General features: G+C 40.7%; 1 protein-coding gene across 2 annotated transcripts in view; it reads right to left on the bottom strand.

The window, feature by feature from the left end:
• RNF2 (ring finger protein 2) overlaps positions 1-14,830 on the bottom strand; it is a 71,514-nt gene that overhangs the window by 27,774 nt on the left and 28,910 nt on the right. For both annotated transcript variants that reach the window (XM_077452664.1, XM_077452663.1), the window contains 4 exons: positions 11,383-11,418; positions 2,986-3,077; positions 2,726-2,886; positions 967-1,182 (listed from right to left, as the gene is read on the bottom strand). In XM_077452664.1, the coding sequence (XP_077308790.1) occupies positions 967-1,182; positions 2,726-2,886; positions 2,986-3,072 (464 nt within the window). In that variant the 5' untranslated portion in view covers positions 3,073-3,077; positions 11,383-11,418. The remainder of the gene's footprint in view (positions 1-966; positions 1,183-2,725; positions 2,887-2,985; positions 3,078-11,382; positions 11,419-14,830) is intronic.

Raw genomic sequence — 14,830 nt, 5'->3', positions numbered from 1 at the left:
GCTGAGCAAAGTCCTTAGTTGGGTGACTGGGGTTGAAATTTGTGAAGAGGGGGTATTTGTGAAGTGTGGGGAGTATTTGTGGAGTGTAGTGGGGGGGTATTTGTGGAGTATTTATGGAGTGTGGGGGGTAATGCTGCGGGTTAATAATCCATCTGCTGAGACCAGTGCTGGGGGTTAATAGTCTGTCCGCTGACACCAGTGCTGGGGGATAATAGTGCTTCCGCTGACACCAGTGCTGGGGGATAATAGTGCTTCCACTGACACTAGTGCGGGGGGTAATAATGTGTCAGCTGACACCAGTGATGGGGGTTAATAGTGCATCAGCTGAAACCAGTGATGGGAGTTTACAATGCATCCGCTGACACCAGTGATGGGGGTTAATAGTGCATTCGCTGACATCAGTACTGGGGGATAATAGTGCGTCTGCTGAGACCAATGCTGGGGGTTAATAATAGGTCTGCTGACACCAGTGCTGGGATTAATAGTCTGTCCGCTGACACCAGTGTTGGGGGATAATAGTGCTTCCGCTGACACCAGTGCTGGGGGATAATAGTGCTTCCGCTGACACCAGTGAGGGGGTAATAATGCGTCAGCTGACACCAGTGATGGGGGTTTACAATGCATCCGCTGACACCAGTGCTGGAGGTTAATAATGCGTCCACTGACACCAGTGCTGGGGGTTAATAATGCATCCGCTGACACCAATGCTGGGGGGGTAATAGTGCGTCCGCTAACACCAATGCTGGGGGTTAATAGTGTATCCGCTTATACCAATGCTGGGGGTTAATAGTGTATCCGCTTATACAAATGCTGGGGGTTAAAAGTGTGTCCACTGACAACTTTTGCATGTGGCCCCCATGGCATATGAAAACTTGTCCTGTGGCCCTCAGGTAATTTGAGTTTGAGACCCCTGCTGTACATACTGCTATGTATCCACCTTATATAATTTGTTACCTAGAGTTTTACCTGTTCATTGCTTGTATCTTAAGACCTTCTTCAATACTGTGGCTCAGTGCTTGTTGATTGTTATGTTTGCTAATCCGGGCCAGTACTCTTTCCTGATGAGCTTCATATTCATCTCGGCTTGGGTAGATCTTACTGATGAGGGCATCAAAGTTTGGATCTGGGCGTAATGATCTTTTGGAGACCAATTTTTTACGGCATGTTGGACATTCTTTATTTCTGTGGAGAACAAAGGATAAAGGATGTAACTCCAGGATTTTTTCTTTGCGCATACTGAGCTCTATTATTCCTTACATGCAATGACCTATTACTTTTATTTCTGTACATTTTATGTACCCAAGCATTAAAAGTATTTTAAAAAAAAATTGTGAGCTATAAGTTTTGCCTGGGGCTGTACAACGTAAAATTCAGGCATCTTGTACTGTACAATTTATAGTTGATATTTAAATGTTATGTTAAGTTGGGTTAATATTTAAATGTCTACATTCTCCAACATTGGGGCAAATTAAGAAAGACCAATATAAAAAAACATAAGCAATTCATGTTTAACCTCTTGTGGACCGCCCGCCCACAATATATTGTGGACTGGCGGCCCGTGCAGGCAAAATGCCCCTCCTATTGTGATTGTACACAACGGGAGTCTGTCAGCAAGTCCCGGCCAATTATACATTGCCAGGACCTGCTAATCACCTGTGTCCAATCACAGCTCAGAGCCTTGTGTTGTCAATCCAAACAGGGCTTTGTACAGAGGGAATGATCTCTTTTTTTTTATTCAAACAAAGAAGACGCCGCTCCAGGCGAGCAGTCACTACAGTCTGAAAGCGCTGAGTGCAAGCCACGGCCCGCACCCAGCGCAAGAAAAGAACGGCTGCACACCACAGAAATATTCCAACGATTTTATTCCAAAAATAGCAAATGACAGCCAACAAAGACAGAGTGTCCAAACTCAGGAGGTGACGCGTGCATTTCACAATGACCTCAGGATTTAAAGAAGCACTGAGGTCAGTGTGAAGCGCACGCGTCACCTCCTGGGTTCGGACACTCTGTCTTTGTTGGCTGTCATTTGCTATTTTTGGAAAAAAATCGTTGGAACGTTCCTGTGGTGTGCAGCCATTCTTTTTTTCCTTCTTTGTTTCTTATTCCAAAGCAGGGATAAGAATCAAAGACATTTAGTAAAAATCAGCACATACAATACACTCACACATTTAAAGAGGTTCTAAAGCCCTAGTGTTGATCAAAATGCCAAAGGAAAGATCCATTTGTGTGAAAAAAAAATTACATAAATTTTGTTTGGGTACAGCACTGTATGAACGCACAATTACCAGTTAAAGCACTAAATAGGAAAAAATGGCCTGGTCATGAAGAGGGTAAAACCTTCCAAAGCTGAATTGGTTAAAAGGGCAACACTGGAGTATTGGAACAAATGAGACAGATAACTGTCAGACTGAAAAAGTAACTTATGCTTTCTGAATTCCATTGCTCGGATAGCTTTTATTATTATATTTGAAAATTTTTCCTGTTTAAAATATCCACTTGTTTGTGGAACCAGGTCAAATGAACTACAACTTTCTGCTGCATTCACAAAGGACAAGGTGGTAACAAAGGGAGAGGTGGTAAGTTCAGCTGGAACTTTATATAAATTTTACATTAAATAAAAAAAAAAAACGAAGAAGCTTTTATTGGAAAGAAGAAATACTTTGTCAGGTAGAGCCTCTGCTGCCAGCCCTGGACAAAATACCAACTACAAACAAGCTATACTTACCCACTTCTTAGAGCAGTTATTATGCAGTCAGCACAAAACCTGTGCAGACATTCTTTAGTTGTCATTGTGTTCTTCAGCATGTCAAGGCAAATTGGACACATAAGTTCACTGTGCAAGCTTCTAGGTGATACTACAATTTCTAGCCCATCTGTAATTGCTTCCTGTCAAAACATTAATTAATCAAAATATGATTATTATTACAAACCCATAGCCTACAGTAAAAGCTCCACTTCCAAACAGATTAAATCGAAAGTCTTTACCTGTGGTGTTCTCTGCAGTTCATATAAACTTAGCTCCCATGTTTTGCTGAGCGGCTGAGCTCCATTGGCTTGTATTGTCTGAGACATAATTCCTGAAATTCAGATATAAAGCTGATTTACTGGTAGTCCCAAATATTCCATATAAAATGTGCATCTCATAAAATTTGAATATCATCAAAAAGAGAATTTATTTCAGTAATTCAATTCAAAAAGTGAACCTCATATTTTATATAGGTGCGTTACACACAGAGTGATATATTTCAAGCATTTCTTTCTTTAAATTTTGATGATTATGGCTTACAGATAGTGAAAACCCAAAATTCAGTATCTCAGAAACTTGAATATTACATAAGACCAATAAAAAAAGTATTTTTTAATACAGAAATGTTGGCTTATTGAAAAGTATGTCCATGTACAGTATAGTATGCACTCAATACTTTGCTGGAACTCATTTTGCATGAGATACTGCATCAATGCACGTGGCATGGAGGCAAACAGCCTGTGGCACTACTGAGGTTTTATGGATGCCCAGGTTTCTTTGATAGTTGCTTTCAGCTCATCTGCATTGTTGGGTCTGGTGTTTCTCATCTTCCCCTTGACAAAACCCCACAGATTCTCTATAGGGTTTAGGTCAGGCGAGTTTGCTGGCCAATCAAGCACAATGATAGCATGATCATAAAACCAGGTACTTCTGGCAGTGTGGGCAGATGCCAAGCCCTGCTGGAAACTGAAATCAGCATCTCCATAAAGCTGATCAGCAGAGAGAAGCATGAAGTGCTCTAGAATTTTCTGAGGGCTGCGCTGACTTTGGACTTGATAAAATGCAGTGGACCAACACCAGCAGATGGCATTTCATTTGGAAATGAATGTCCCAGAGTCTGGAAGAAAAGTGGAGAGGTACACAATCCAAGTTGCATGAGGTCCAGCATGAAGTTTCCACAGTCAGTGATGAGTTGGGGATGATTTATACTTAACCACTTCAGGACCGCCGTATTGCCATTGTACGTCAGCACAATGGCACAGGCAGGCAGAATCACGTACATCTACGTGATTGCCTTCCAGCGGGTGGGGGGTCCCATCGGACCCCCTCCCGCTGGTTACGGCGGTCCGATTCGGTCCAGGAGCGCTCCGTGATGAGGGGATGGCCGTTCGTTTTCGGCCACCCCCTCTGGATCGCTCCTGGCCAATGAGAAGCTTCCTCCCCTGTGTATTGTTTACACAGGAAGGAGGAAGTGATGTCATTCTCCTCGGGGCGGTCTTTTTGACCGGACTACGAGGAGAAGAGTAAAAGTAAGTCTGCACGAACACTACACTGACATGTAGGTACACACAGGCACACAAACCCCCCCCGATCCCCCCCCGATCCCCCCCCGCCCCCCCTCCCCCCCCAGTCACAGTGTCACTGATTGCATTGATCATTTCTTTACTGATCAATGCATTCAGTGTCAGTTGTGACAGTAAAAACTGTCAGGACAGTTAGTGTTAGGTCCAGGGTAGCCCCCTATCACCCCCCAATAAAGATTTAACCCCCTGATTGCCCCTAGAGTTAACCCTTTCACCCCCTTTTGCCAGTGTCACTAAGCGATCATTTTTCTGATCGCTGCATGTGTCGCTAGTGTCGCTAGGTAGCTAGTTATTTTTTTAGGTTCACCGCCAGGTTTTTATATCGCTAGGTACCCCGATATACTACCCAATAATGTTTTTAACCCCCTGATTGCCGCTAGTTAACCCTTTCACCCCCTTTTGCCAGTGTCACTAAGCGATCGTTTTTCTGATCGCTGCATTAGTGTCGCTACAGTCGCTAGGTAGCTAGTTATTTTTTTAGGTTCACCGCCAGGTTTTTATAGCGCTAGGTACCCCGATATACTACCCAATAATGTTTTTAACCCCCTGATTGCCGCTAGTTAACCCTTTCACCCCCTTTTGCCAGTGTCACTAAGCGATCATTTTTCTGATCGCTGCATGTGTCGCTAGGTAGCTAGTTATTTTTTTAGGTTCACCGCCAGGTTTTTATATCGCTAGGTACCCCGATATACTACCCAATAATGTTTTTAACCCCCTGATTGCCGCTAGTTAACCCTTTCACCCCCTTTTGCCAGTGTCACTAAGCGATCGTTTTTCTGATCGCTGCATTAGTGTCGCTACAGTCGCTAGGTAGCTAGTTATTTTTTTAGGTTCACCGCCAGGTTTTTATAGCGCTAGGTACCCCGATATACTACCCAATAATGGTTTTAACCCCCTGATTTCCGCTAGTTAACCCTTTCACCCCCTTTTGCCAGTGTCACTAAGCGATAATTTTTCTGAACGCTGCATCAGTGTCGCTAGTGTCGCTAGGTAGCTAGTTAACTAGGCTCCCAAAAAGTCCCCCACATGTGGTATCCCCGTACTCGGGAGAAGCAGCAGAATTTATTTTGGGGTGTAATTTGACTTCTGCCCATAGCATGTGTGAGCAATATATCATTTAGTGACAACTTTGTGCAAAAAAAAAAAAGTTTGTAATATTCCCGCAACTTTTGGCAAAATATAAAATATTCCATGGACTCAACATGCCTCTCAGTAAATAGCTTGGGGTGTCTACTTTCCAAAATGGGGTCATTTGGGGGGGTTTTGTGCTATTTTGGCATTTTATGGCCTTCGAAACTGTGATAGGTAGTGAGGAGTTAAATCAAAAATTTGCACCCTTAGAAATCCTGAAGGTGGTGATTGGTTTTCGGGGTGCCGTGCGCGACTAGACTCCCAAAAAGTCCCACACATGTGGTATCCCCGTACTCGGGAGAAGCAGCAGAATGTATTTTGGGGTGTCATTTCACATATAACCATGGCATGTGTGAGCAATATATCATTTAGTGACAACTTTTTGTAAAAAAAAATTTTTATTTTTTTTTTTGTCATTATTCAATCCCTTAGGACAAAAAAAATAAATATTCAATGGGCTCAACATACCCATCAGCAATTTCCTTGGGGTGTCTACTTTCCAAAATGGGGTCATTTGGGGGGGATTTGTACTGCCCTGCCATTTTAGCACCTCAAGAAATGAGATCGGCAGTCATAAATTAAAAGCTGTGTAAATTCCAGAAAATGTACTCTAGTTTGTAGACGCTATAACTTTTGCGCAAACCAAAAAATATACGCTTATTGACATTTTTTTTACTAAAGACATGTGGCTGAATAAATTTTGCCCTCAATGTATGACTAAAATTTAGTTTATTCGATTTTTCTTATAACAAAAAGAAGAAAATATCTTTTTTTTTCAAAATTTTCGCTCTTTTTTCATTTATATCGCAAAAAAAAAAAATCGCAGAGGCAATCAAATACCATCAAAAGAAAGCTCTATTTGTGGGAAGAAAAGGACGCAAATTTCGTTTGGGTGCAATATTGCATGACCGCGCAATTACCAGTTAAAGCAGCGCAGTGCGAAATTGCAAAAAGACCTCTGGTCCTTAAGGTGTTTATTGGTCCGGAACTGAAGTGGTTAAGTTTGGGTTTTCCACTAGCTGTAGGCCATACTGTATATATCAAAATGAAAAGAAAGAAATGCTTGAAATATATCACTCTGTGTGTAACACATCTATATAAAATATATGAGTTTCACATTTTGAATTGAATTACTGAAATAAATAACTTTTTGAAGATTACCTATATTCAACCATAAATCAAGAACAGCACATCTTAAAGCACATACCACTTATGATCCACGTGCCAAAAGTAAAGGTAACCATACGATATTTATTTGGGACTGTATTCAGGGGATTTTCTTTCACTTTTTCTTTTTTTTTGAAGATGGATTGTCACTATTAATAGGTCACATTTTAAGTTGATTTATTCATGAATTGTGCCCTCGCAGAGAGTGATGAGTAATTTTGATTAATTTTATAATCTATTGTTAATAATTTACTGTAAAAAAATAATGTATTAACATATTTAGTGTTTGTCAACTCACTGGTGGTATTTAGCGTATTTGCACCCTTGTTATGATCACATATTTGAAATAATAATTATATTGCAAAAGGTGTATCACGACTAGTGTGGATTAGCTAGTTTGATTGAGAAGGGGTGTTAAAATACATTGATTCACAGCAGAGGTGAGGAATATAATAACATTTTCTGGTAAGGTTGGCGCAGTCCACATATTTCATATATAAGAATATTGCCAAGACCCCGAAAATGAGTTGTAGCACAGTGGCCAAGACCACACAGCAGTTTAACAGGACAGGTTCCACTCAGAACAGGCCTCACCATGGTTGACCAAAGAAGTTGATTGCACGTGCTCAGCGTCATATCCAGAGGTTGTCTTTGGGAAATAGACCATATGAGTGCTGCCAGCATTGCTGCAGAGGTTGAGGGGTGGGGGGGGGGGGGAGCCTGTCAGTGCTCAGACCATACGTTGCACACTGCATAAAATTTGTCTGCATGGCTGTCTTCCCAGAAGGAAGCCTCTTCTAAAGATGATGCACAAGAAAGCCCGCAAACAATTTGCTGAAGAGAAGCAGACTAAGGACACGGATTACTGGAACCATGTCCTGTGGTCTGATGAGACCAAGATAAACTTATTTGGTTCAGATGGTGTCAAGCGTGTGTGGTGGAAACCAAGTGAGGAGTACAAAGACAAGTGTGTCTTGCCCACAGTCAAGCATGGTGGTGGGACTGTCATGGTCTGGGGCTGCATGAGTGCTGCCGGCAATTTGGACATTTTCACATAGGGGTATACTCACTTTTGTTGCCAGCAGTTTAGACATTAATGGCGTTGTGTTGAGTTATTTTGAGGGGACAACAAATTTACACTGTTATACAATCTGTACACTACATTACATTATAGAAAAGTTTAATTTCTTCAGTATTGTCACATGAAAAGATATAATAAAATATTTACAAAAATGTGAGGGGTGTACTCACTTTTGTGGGATACTGTATAGTAAGACAGGAACCAGGTGGATTCCGATCCAAGAACATCAAGCTTTGTTTTTTGCTCAGAACAAAGTTTATGTACCTAGTTGATCCTGCCAGTCACCCTTCTTCCTTGTTCTAAACTAACCACGCAAAGCACAGAAGCTGATCTGTGTTAACGTGGTTAGTTTTCATCCTTTGCCTTGTCATAGGTACAGCACACTGGGTCTGTTTTACTTATGGTGCAAAATCTGGTGCAGCTCTGCATAGAAACCAGCTTTCAGGTTTTATTGTCAAAGCTTATTTGAACAAGCTAAAGTTAGAAGCTGATTGATTACCAATACATGTTTCCCCTAAAACCACTCAAGTGTTGTTTTAGCAGTGTGTTTGGGGTCATTGTCCTGCTGGAAGGTGAACCTCTGTCCTAGCCTCCAACCACACACAGAGTGATATAGGTTTTGCTCAAGAATATCCCTGTATTTAGCACCATCCATCTTTCCCTCAACTCTGACCAGTTTCCCAATCCCGACTGCTGAAAAACATCCCCACAGCATTATGCTGCCACCACCATGTTTCACTGTGGGGATGGTGTTCTTTGGATGATGTGATGTATTGGGTTTGCGCTAGACATAGCATTTTCTTTGATGGTCAAAAAGTTCCATTTTAGTCTCATCAGACCAGAGCACCTTCCTCCATACATTTTGGGAGTCTCGCCTTTTCACAAACTCAAAACGTGCCATTTTGTTTTTTGCTGAAAGTAATGGCTTTCTTCTGACCACTCTGCCATAAAGCCCAACTCTATGGAGCGTGCAGCTTTTTGTCGTCCTATGTACAGATACTCCAGTCTCTGCTGTGGAACTCTGCAGCTCCTCCAAGGTTACCTTAGGTCTCTGTGCTGCCTCTCTGATTAATGCTCTCCTTGCCCAGTCCTTCAGTTTTAGTGTGCGGCCGTCTCTTGGCAGGTTTGCTGTTGTGCCATGTTCTTTCCATTTGGTTATGATAGATTTGATAGTGCTCCTAGGGATCATTAAAGATTTGGATATTTTTTCATAACTTAACCCTGACCTGTACTTCTCAACAGCATTGTCCCTTACTTGTTTGGAGAGTTCCTTGGTCTTCATGGCAGTGCTTGGTTAGTGGTACCACTTGCTTAGGTGTTGCAGCCTCTGGGGCCTTTCAAAAAAGGTTTGTGTATATGTAATAACAGATCACGTAACACTTAGATTGCATACATGTGAACATAATTTCACTAATTATGCGACTTCTGAAGGTAATTGGTTGCATCAGAGCTTTTTATGGGCTTCATAACAAAGGGGAGTGAATACATACGCACGTGTCAATTATCCGTTTTTTATTTCAGAAAAATTGTTTTATCTATATATTTTTATAATTTTACTTCACCATCTTAGACTATTGTGTTGTGATCCATCACATATAATTTAGATTAAAAAAAACATTGAACTAAAGGATATAATGTAACACAATACGTAAAAAGCCAAGGGAGGTGAACACTTTTGCAAGGCACTGTGTGTGTGTGTATATATATGTATGTGTGTATATGAAATGTTTGGTGACTAAATACAGTGTCTATTTCATGTACAGTTTTGCTAAACTTGAATGAAAAGTGTTTGATTTTTTTTTTCTCTCTTGGAATCACAGACTAGGGTACTATTTATTCAGATGCTTGAATTGTAAGGGAGATATATATATATATATATATATATATATATATATATATATATATACACTGTATTTATCGGCGTATAACACGCACCGGCATACAACACGCACCCCAAGTTTAGGATGGAATTTTAAGGAAAAAAACTTACATTAATATGCCCATCAATGCAGCCTTGTCAGTGTCCATCTGCAGCCTTGTCCATCATTGTAGCCTAGCCCAGTGTCCATCTGTAGCTTTGTCCATCATTGTAGCCTAGCCCAGTGTCCATCTGCAGCCTTGTCCATCATTGTAGCCTTGCCCAGTGTTCATCTGAAGCCTTGCCCAGTACCTTTGCAGCCTTGCCAGTCTCTTTTCAGCATTTCCGCTGACTGTGAGCTTTGTGTATCTCTGCTCTACTCGCATGTTTCCTTACAATCAGTGGGAGATCAGTGGGGCATATAACATGCACCCGCGGTTTTCCTCTGATTTTAAGGGGAAAAAAGTGCATGTTATACACCGATAAATCCGGTATATAAATATATTGTGATTTGAAAAGTAGTTCAGCCAAGTAGAAGTTATAATTGTCTTTTGTTTGTCTGCCATTTTATGTAGCATTGTCTGTGTTTACATATGTGGATAAGTCAGCATGTCAATAATTAAGCTAGAATGCCATTATGGGCACAACAGTGTACAGTCAATACTCTGTAAATATGTCTTATCAATCATTTGTTTTTCACAATGAAAAGTAATTTTGTAATGAAAAAGCCGCTCAGCTATTATATTCTCCACAATGGAGTTTTGCCTCTTTGGCCAGAACTACCTCCACCTAAGCGTGTAGAGGTTCCAGGTTAAAGAGGATAGCAGGTATGGTTAGTGATCAAAATATGGATAAAAAGAGGGGAGATTGTAAAGGAAATTTGTAAGTTCTGTATATAAGTGTATTCAATTTTGTATGTATTTCACACTGCACTCACTGTGCACATGGCATTAATAATGTTTTCATTACATGTTTGCATTCTTTCAAGTCCTGATTAGAATTAGCGTGCCTATGTTACGCCCCTTGTTATCATAAAAGTACAATTGTAATATTAATGTGATACACACATAATCATGTGTTTAAAAACCTTCAATTGCATCATAATAAAGCAGAACAGTTATTTGGAAAGATGTGGAGTGTACCTTTTGTGTCTGTTTCCTACTGCAGTAGTTGTTATTAATTTGGAACCACTAATCAATATGAGGATAGGAGTTGCCTATCTATAAAATTCCATGTCAGACATAAATAAAAACATTTCAAATACTATGACACAGGAAGATATGCTCCCGTCAGGAGCTGGGATTTTGGATAAGTTCAGCTTCTTCAGTGGTTATTAATTATCACACCACTCATCAACATTGTCAAGCGCATTTATCCAAAGACCCATGTATAAACATTCAGCAAGCATAAAGGGAAACACACAACAAGTGGTTATGAGATGGGGCATTCATGTGCTGGCTGCAGGAGAGGATAAATAAGATCCATTGCCACTGCCAAAGTGTTATAAGGCTTCAACCAAGAGATCAATCCCCTATAAGCCTGCTCGATCAATTTGAATTTTAGTGGAGGACAGAACCTCTGCAGGTGCTGTTGTTTGTAACCACGTCTGTGCCCCAGTCTCCCCACCGATCTTTCTGTGTCCTATTACTAATTGATAGGATGCGGTGCCTGTGAGCTTTCCTCTGATAATTCCTTCTTTAGTGATTTGAACTACTAGATTCCTGATGTAAGGTAAAAAATGTAATGTGTATCCCCACAGTGCGGTACAGGACTAGCCAGTAACATACTGGGACCTTACCTCTATTGTTGCACTTACCTTAATTTATGCTGGTGAACTGGAGCTTAAATAACCCTAGAAAATAGAAAAGAAAGTCATGATAAATAATAAAAAAAATTCTATTATAAATCACATGGTGTTTTTCTACTTTTTCAGTAGAAAGTATTTCTTTAATTGAAACTCCAGATACAATATGTTGGGTAAAAGTAAAAACAATTCTATTCATATGAGCTCATATATATACAGTACACTGTAGGGATACAGCAAGTGTTATTGCAGATGTATTCAAGCAAATTGGATAAAAACATTTCCTAGCTCTGGCTTTCCTGTCTTTATGCAGTTGTGATGACCTGCTGTGATTAAATAATCTGCACAGAGTTGTAATAAAACACTCCACTTTCCTTTTAGATAAAAAAAAATTCACAAAAGCTAAAGTTCCCAGTGCAGTAAACCTAAAGCCTTAGCTTGTACAATTATAAATATTCTATTGAATGTTAAAAATGTTGGAACATTCCCTAGGTTCACACTGTAGCTGTTCACAGCTCACATTTGCGCAGGCACAGCAGCCTATTCATTTGGATGGGCTGCTGTAACTGCGTAAGACATAGGGAAAAGGTTCCTGGGAATAGCCACTATACATGGCCTCTTGCTCAATACATCTGCTAAGCTGCCATATATAAAGGACTGGGATGCTGATTTAGATAATGACAAGGGGATGGAACCATGGCATTCCTGTTTCCAGAGGGGTACAAGGGCATTCTGAATGTGTCAATGCTTGAGGCTAATGTTAAAGTACTAACTAGGTGGCATGTGGTCCTGACTTGTCTGTCAAAACTATACCCAAACTTTTCACCACTGTGCTTTAGGGGATGTCACATGCTGGGTACATTGTTACATGTTTGGTGGGAATGCCCTCGATTATGTGGCTTTTGGAATAAGGTGTTTGCCTTCCTGAGACAAACGACTGGAATCTCCAGACATAGCACTGTTGAATGAACTCATTGACAGTGCAGTGCTTATAAAGCTACCCAGAGAGTGGCATTATTTATTCTTTTGGCTGCCAAGCTCACCATTGCTAGGTACTAGTAGAAGACCTCAGTCCCAATATTCCAGGTAATACAAAAGGTCTCATGGATCATGATCCATAAAAAAATGGCTAGCATTATTAAGGACTCTCAAAACACGATTTGAGAAAGTCTGGAGTCTTTGAGCTTGTTACCTCCGCATTAAGACCCCTTTCACACTGGGGCGTTTTTCGGGCGTTTTTCAGGTGCTTTAGCGTTAAAAAAGCTGCAACTGCAATCCCAATGTAAAAGCCCGAGTGCTTTCACACTGAGGCACTCCGCTGGCAGGGCGTCAAAAAAAGTCCTGCAAGCAGCTTCTTTGCAGCGCTTTTGGAGCGGTGAATACAACGCTCCTAAAGCGCCCCTTCCCATTGAAATCAATGGGAAGCGCCTGTAAAACGCCTGAAAAACGATATTGGCAGCAGCGTTTTGTGGGCGCTTTTAACCCTTTATTTGGCCACTAGCAGGGGTTAAAAGCTCCCCAATAACGCTTGAAAAACGCTGGTAAAGCGCTGCTAGTTTAAGCGGCGCTTTACGAGCGTTTTTCGGGCACTGACATTGTGAAAGGGCTCTTAAAGCACTTGGGCTTTCACATTGGGACTGCAGATGAGGCTTCTTTCAAGCGCTTTACAGGCGCTTTTTTTAACGCTAAAGCGCCTGAAAAACGCCCCAGTGTGAAAGGGGTCTAAGGCTCCATACATACTGGCATAAAAAAAATTGCTTCTACAGGAGTTTTGTGTTTTGCCTGTAGAAGCAGCTCAATGTTATCCTATGTGTCAATGCACATTGGAATGATTAGAGGCATATTCTGAGCTCAAATGTTTAGAGGCAGGAAAAAAAAACCCTTCTGGTTTGCGTTTCTGATTGCACCTTACTGGCAGAAAAAAAAACATCAAACTCTCCTAAACTCGTTTTAGACTTTGTATAAAAAAATGCTCTATATAAGCATTTTTTACTCCCAAGAGAACAGTTTTTAAACCCAGCGTGCATGGAGCCTTACTTATGAGTATTATGGATTCATGGGTTACCAATCTGTTGACTAATATCGTCCTTGGGATTCCCCCTGCCTCATTCTTACTTTTCTCTTTCTTGGTATTCAATTCTGCTTTTCTAAAGGTGGCCATAGATGGTTAGAATTTCAGCATGTTCAGTAGGGACCGGCTGAGATTTGAACCATGTACAGTTGTGTTAACAATAATAGCAGTGTGTTTAAAAGTGAGTAAAGCTCAAAATCCTTAAAGCTTTTATTTCCATACACACAAATGCATTGGGAATACTGCACAGTCTATTCCAGATCAAAACATAAAGAACAAGGTTTCGAATGTGTTATTACTTTAAAGAAAGTAAGGAGAGTAAAGAAAAAGGAACATTGGGCTTTTCCAATAAAATAGCATGTGTATGCAATTTTTCTTTACAAACTCAAACATTTACTGTATAAACTGAAAAATGCTTGAAGATTTAGCTTTCCTGCGAATCACAGAGCTAATATTTATTTGTATAACCACTGTTTCTGCTTCACATCTGTGTTGCACGGAATTGGCCAACACCTGGCACCTGTGAACAGGTATTCTCCAGCCTAGAACGATTGCACTACATTCCACAATTCCTTTGCAGTTCTTGGTTTCACCTTTAGAAACAGCATTTTTGATCTCACCCCACAAGTTTTCCATTGGATTAAGGTCCGGGGGTTGGGCTGGCCACTCCATAACACTAATCTTGTTGGTCTGGAACCAAGATGCTCACTTACTGCTGTGTTTGGGGTCGTTGTCTTTTTGAAACTTCAAGGACGTTTCCTCTTCGGCATAAGGCAACATGACATCTTCAAGTATTTTGATATATTCAAACTGATCCATGATCCCTGGTATGCGATAAATAAGCCCAACACTATAGTATGAGAAACATCCCCATATCATAATGCTTGCGCCACCATGCTTCCTGTCTTCACAGTGTACTGTATCTTGAATTCAGTGTTTGGGTGTTGTCTGACAAAATGTCTGTAGCCCCTAGACCCAAAAAGAACAATCTTGCTTCCATCAGTCTACAAAATGTTGCACCATTTCTCTTTAGGCCAGTCAATATGTTCTTTGGCATATTGTAACCTCTTCAGCACGTAGTTTTTTTCAACAATGGGACTTTGCAGGGGCTTCTTGCCGCTAGCTTGGCTTTACAAAGGTATCTACTAATTGTTACTGTACTTACAGGTAACTTTAGACCTTCTTTGGTCACCATGGAGCTGAACATTGGCTGAGTCTTTGCCATTTTGGCTATTCTTCGATCCATTTGAATGGTAGTTTTCCATTTTCTTCCATATCTTTCTGGTTTTGGTTGCCATTTTAAAACATTTTTCCCTCTCCAATCAACTTTTTAATTAAGTTTAATCAACTTTTTAATTAAAGTATGCTGTTCTTCTAAACAATGTCTGA

Source organism: Lithobates pipiens, unplaced genomic scaffold (assembly GCF_037356315.1).
Source record: "Lithobates pipiens isolate NorthernLeopardFrog02 unplaced genomic scaffold, aLitPip1_a1.2 Scaffold_23, whole genome shotgun sequence".
Taxonomy (NCBI): Eukaryota; Metazoa; Chordata; class Amphibia; order Anura; family Ranidae; genus Lithobates; species Lithobates pipiens.
This window is presented reverse-complemented; position numbering and strand designations above follow the sequence as displayed.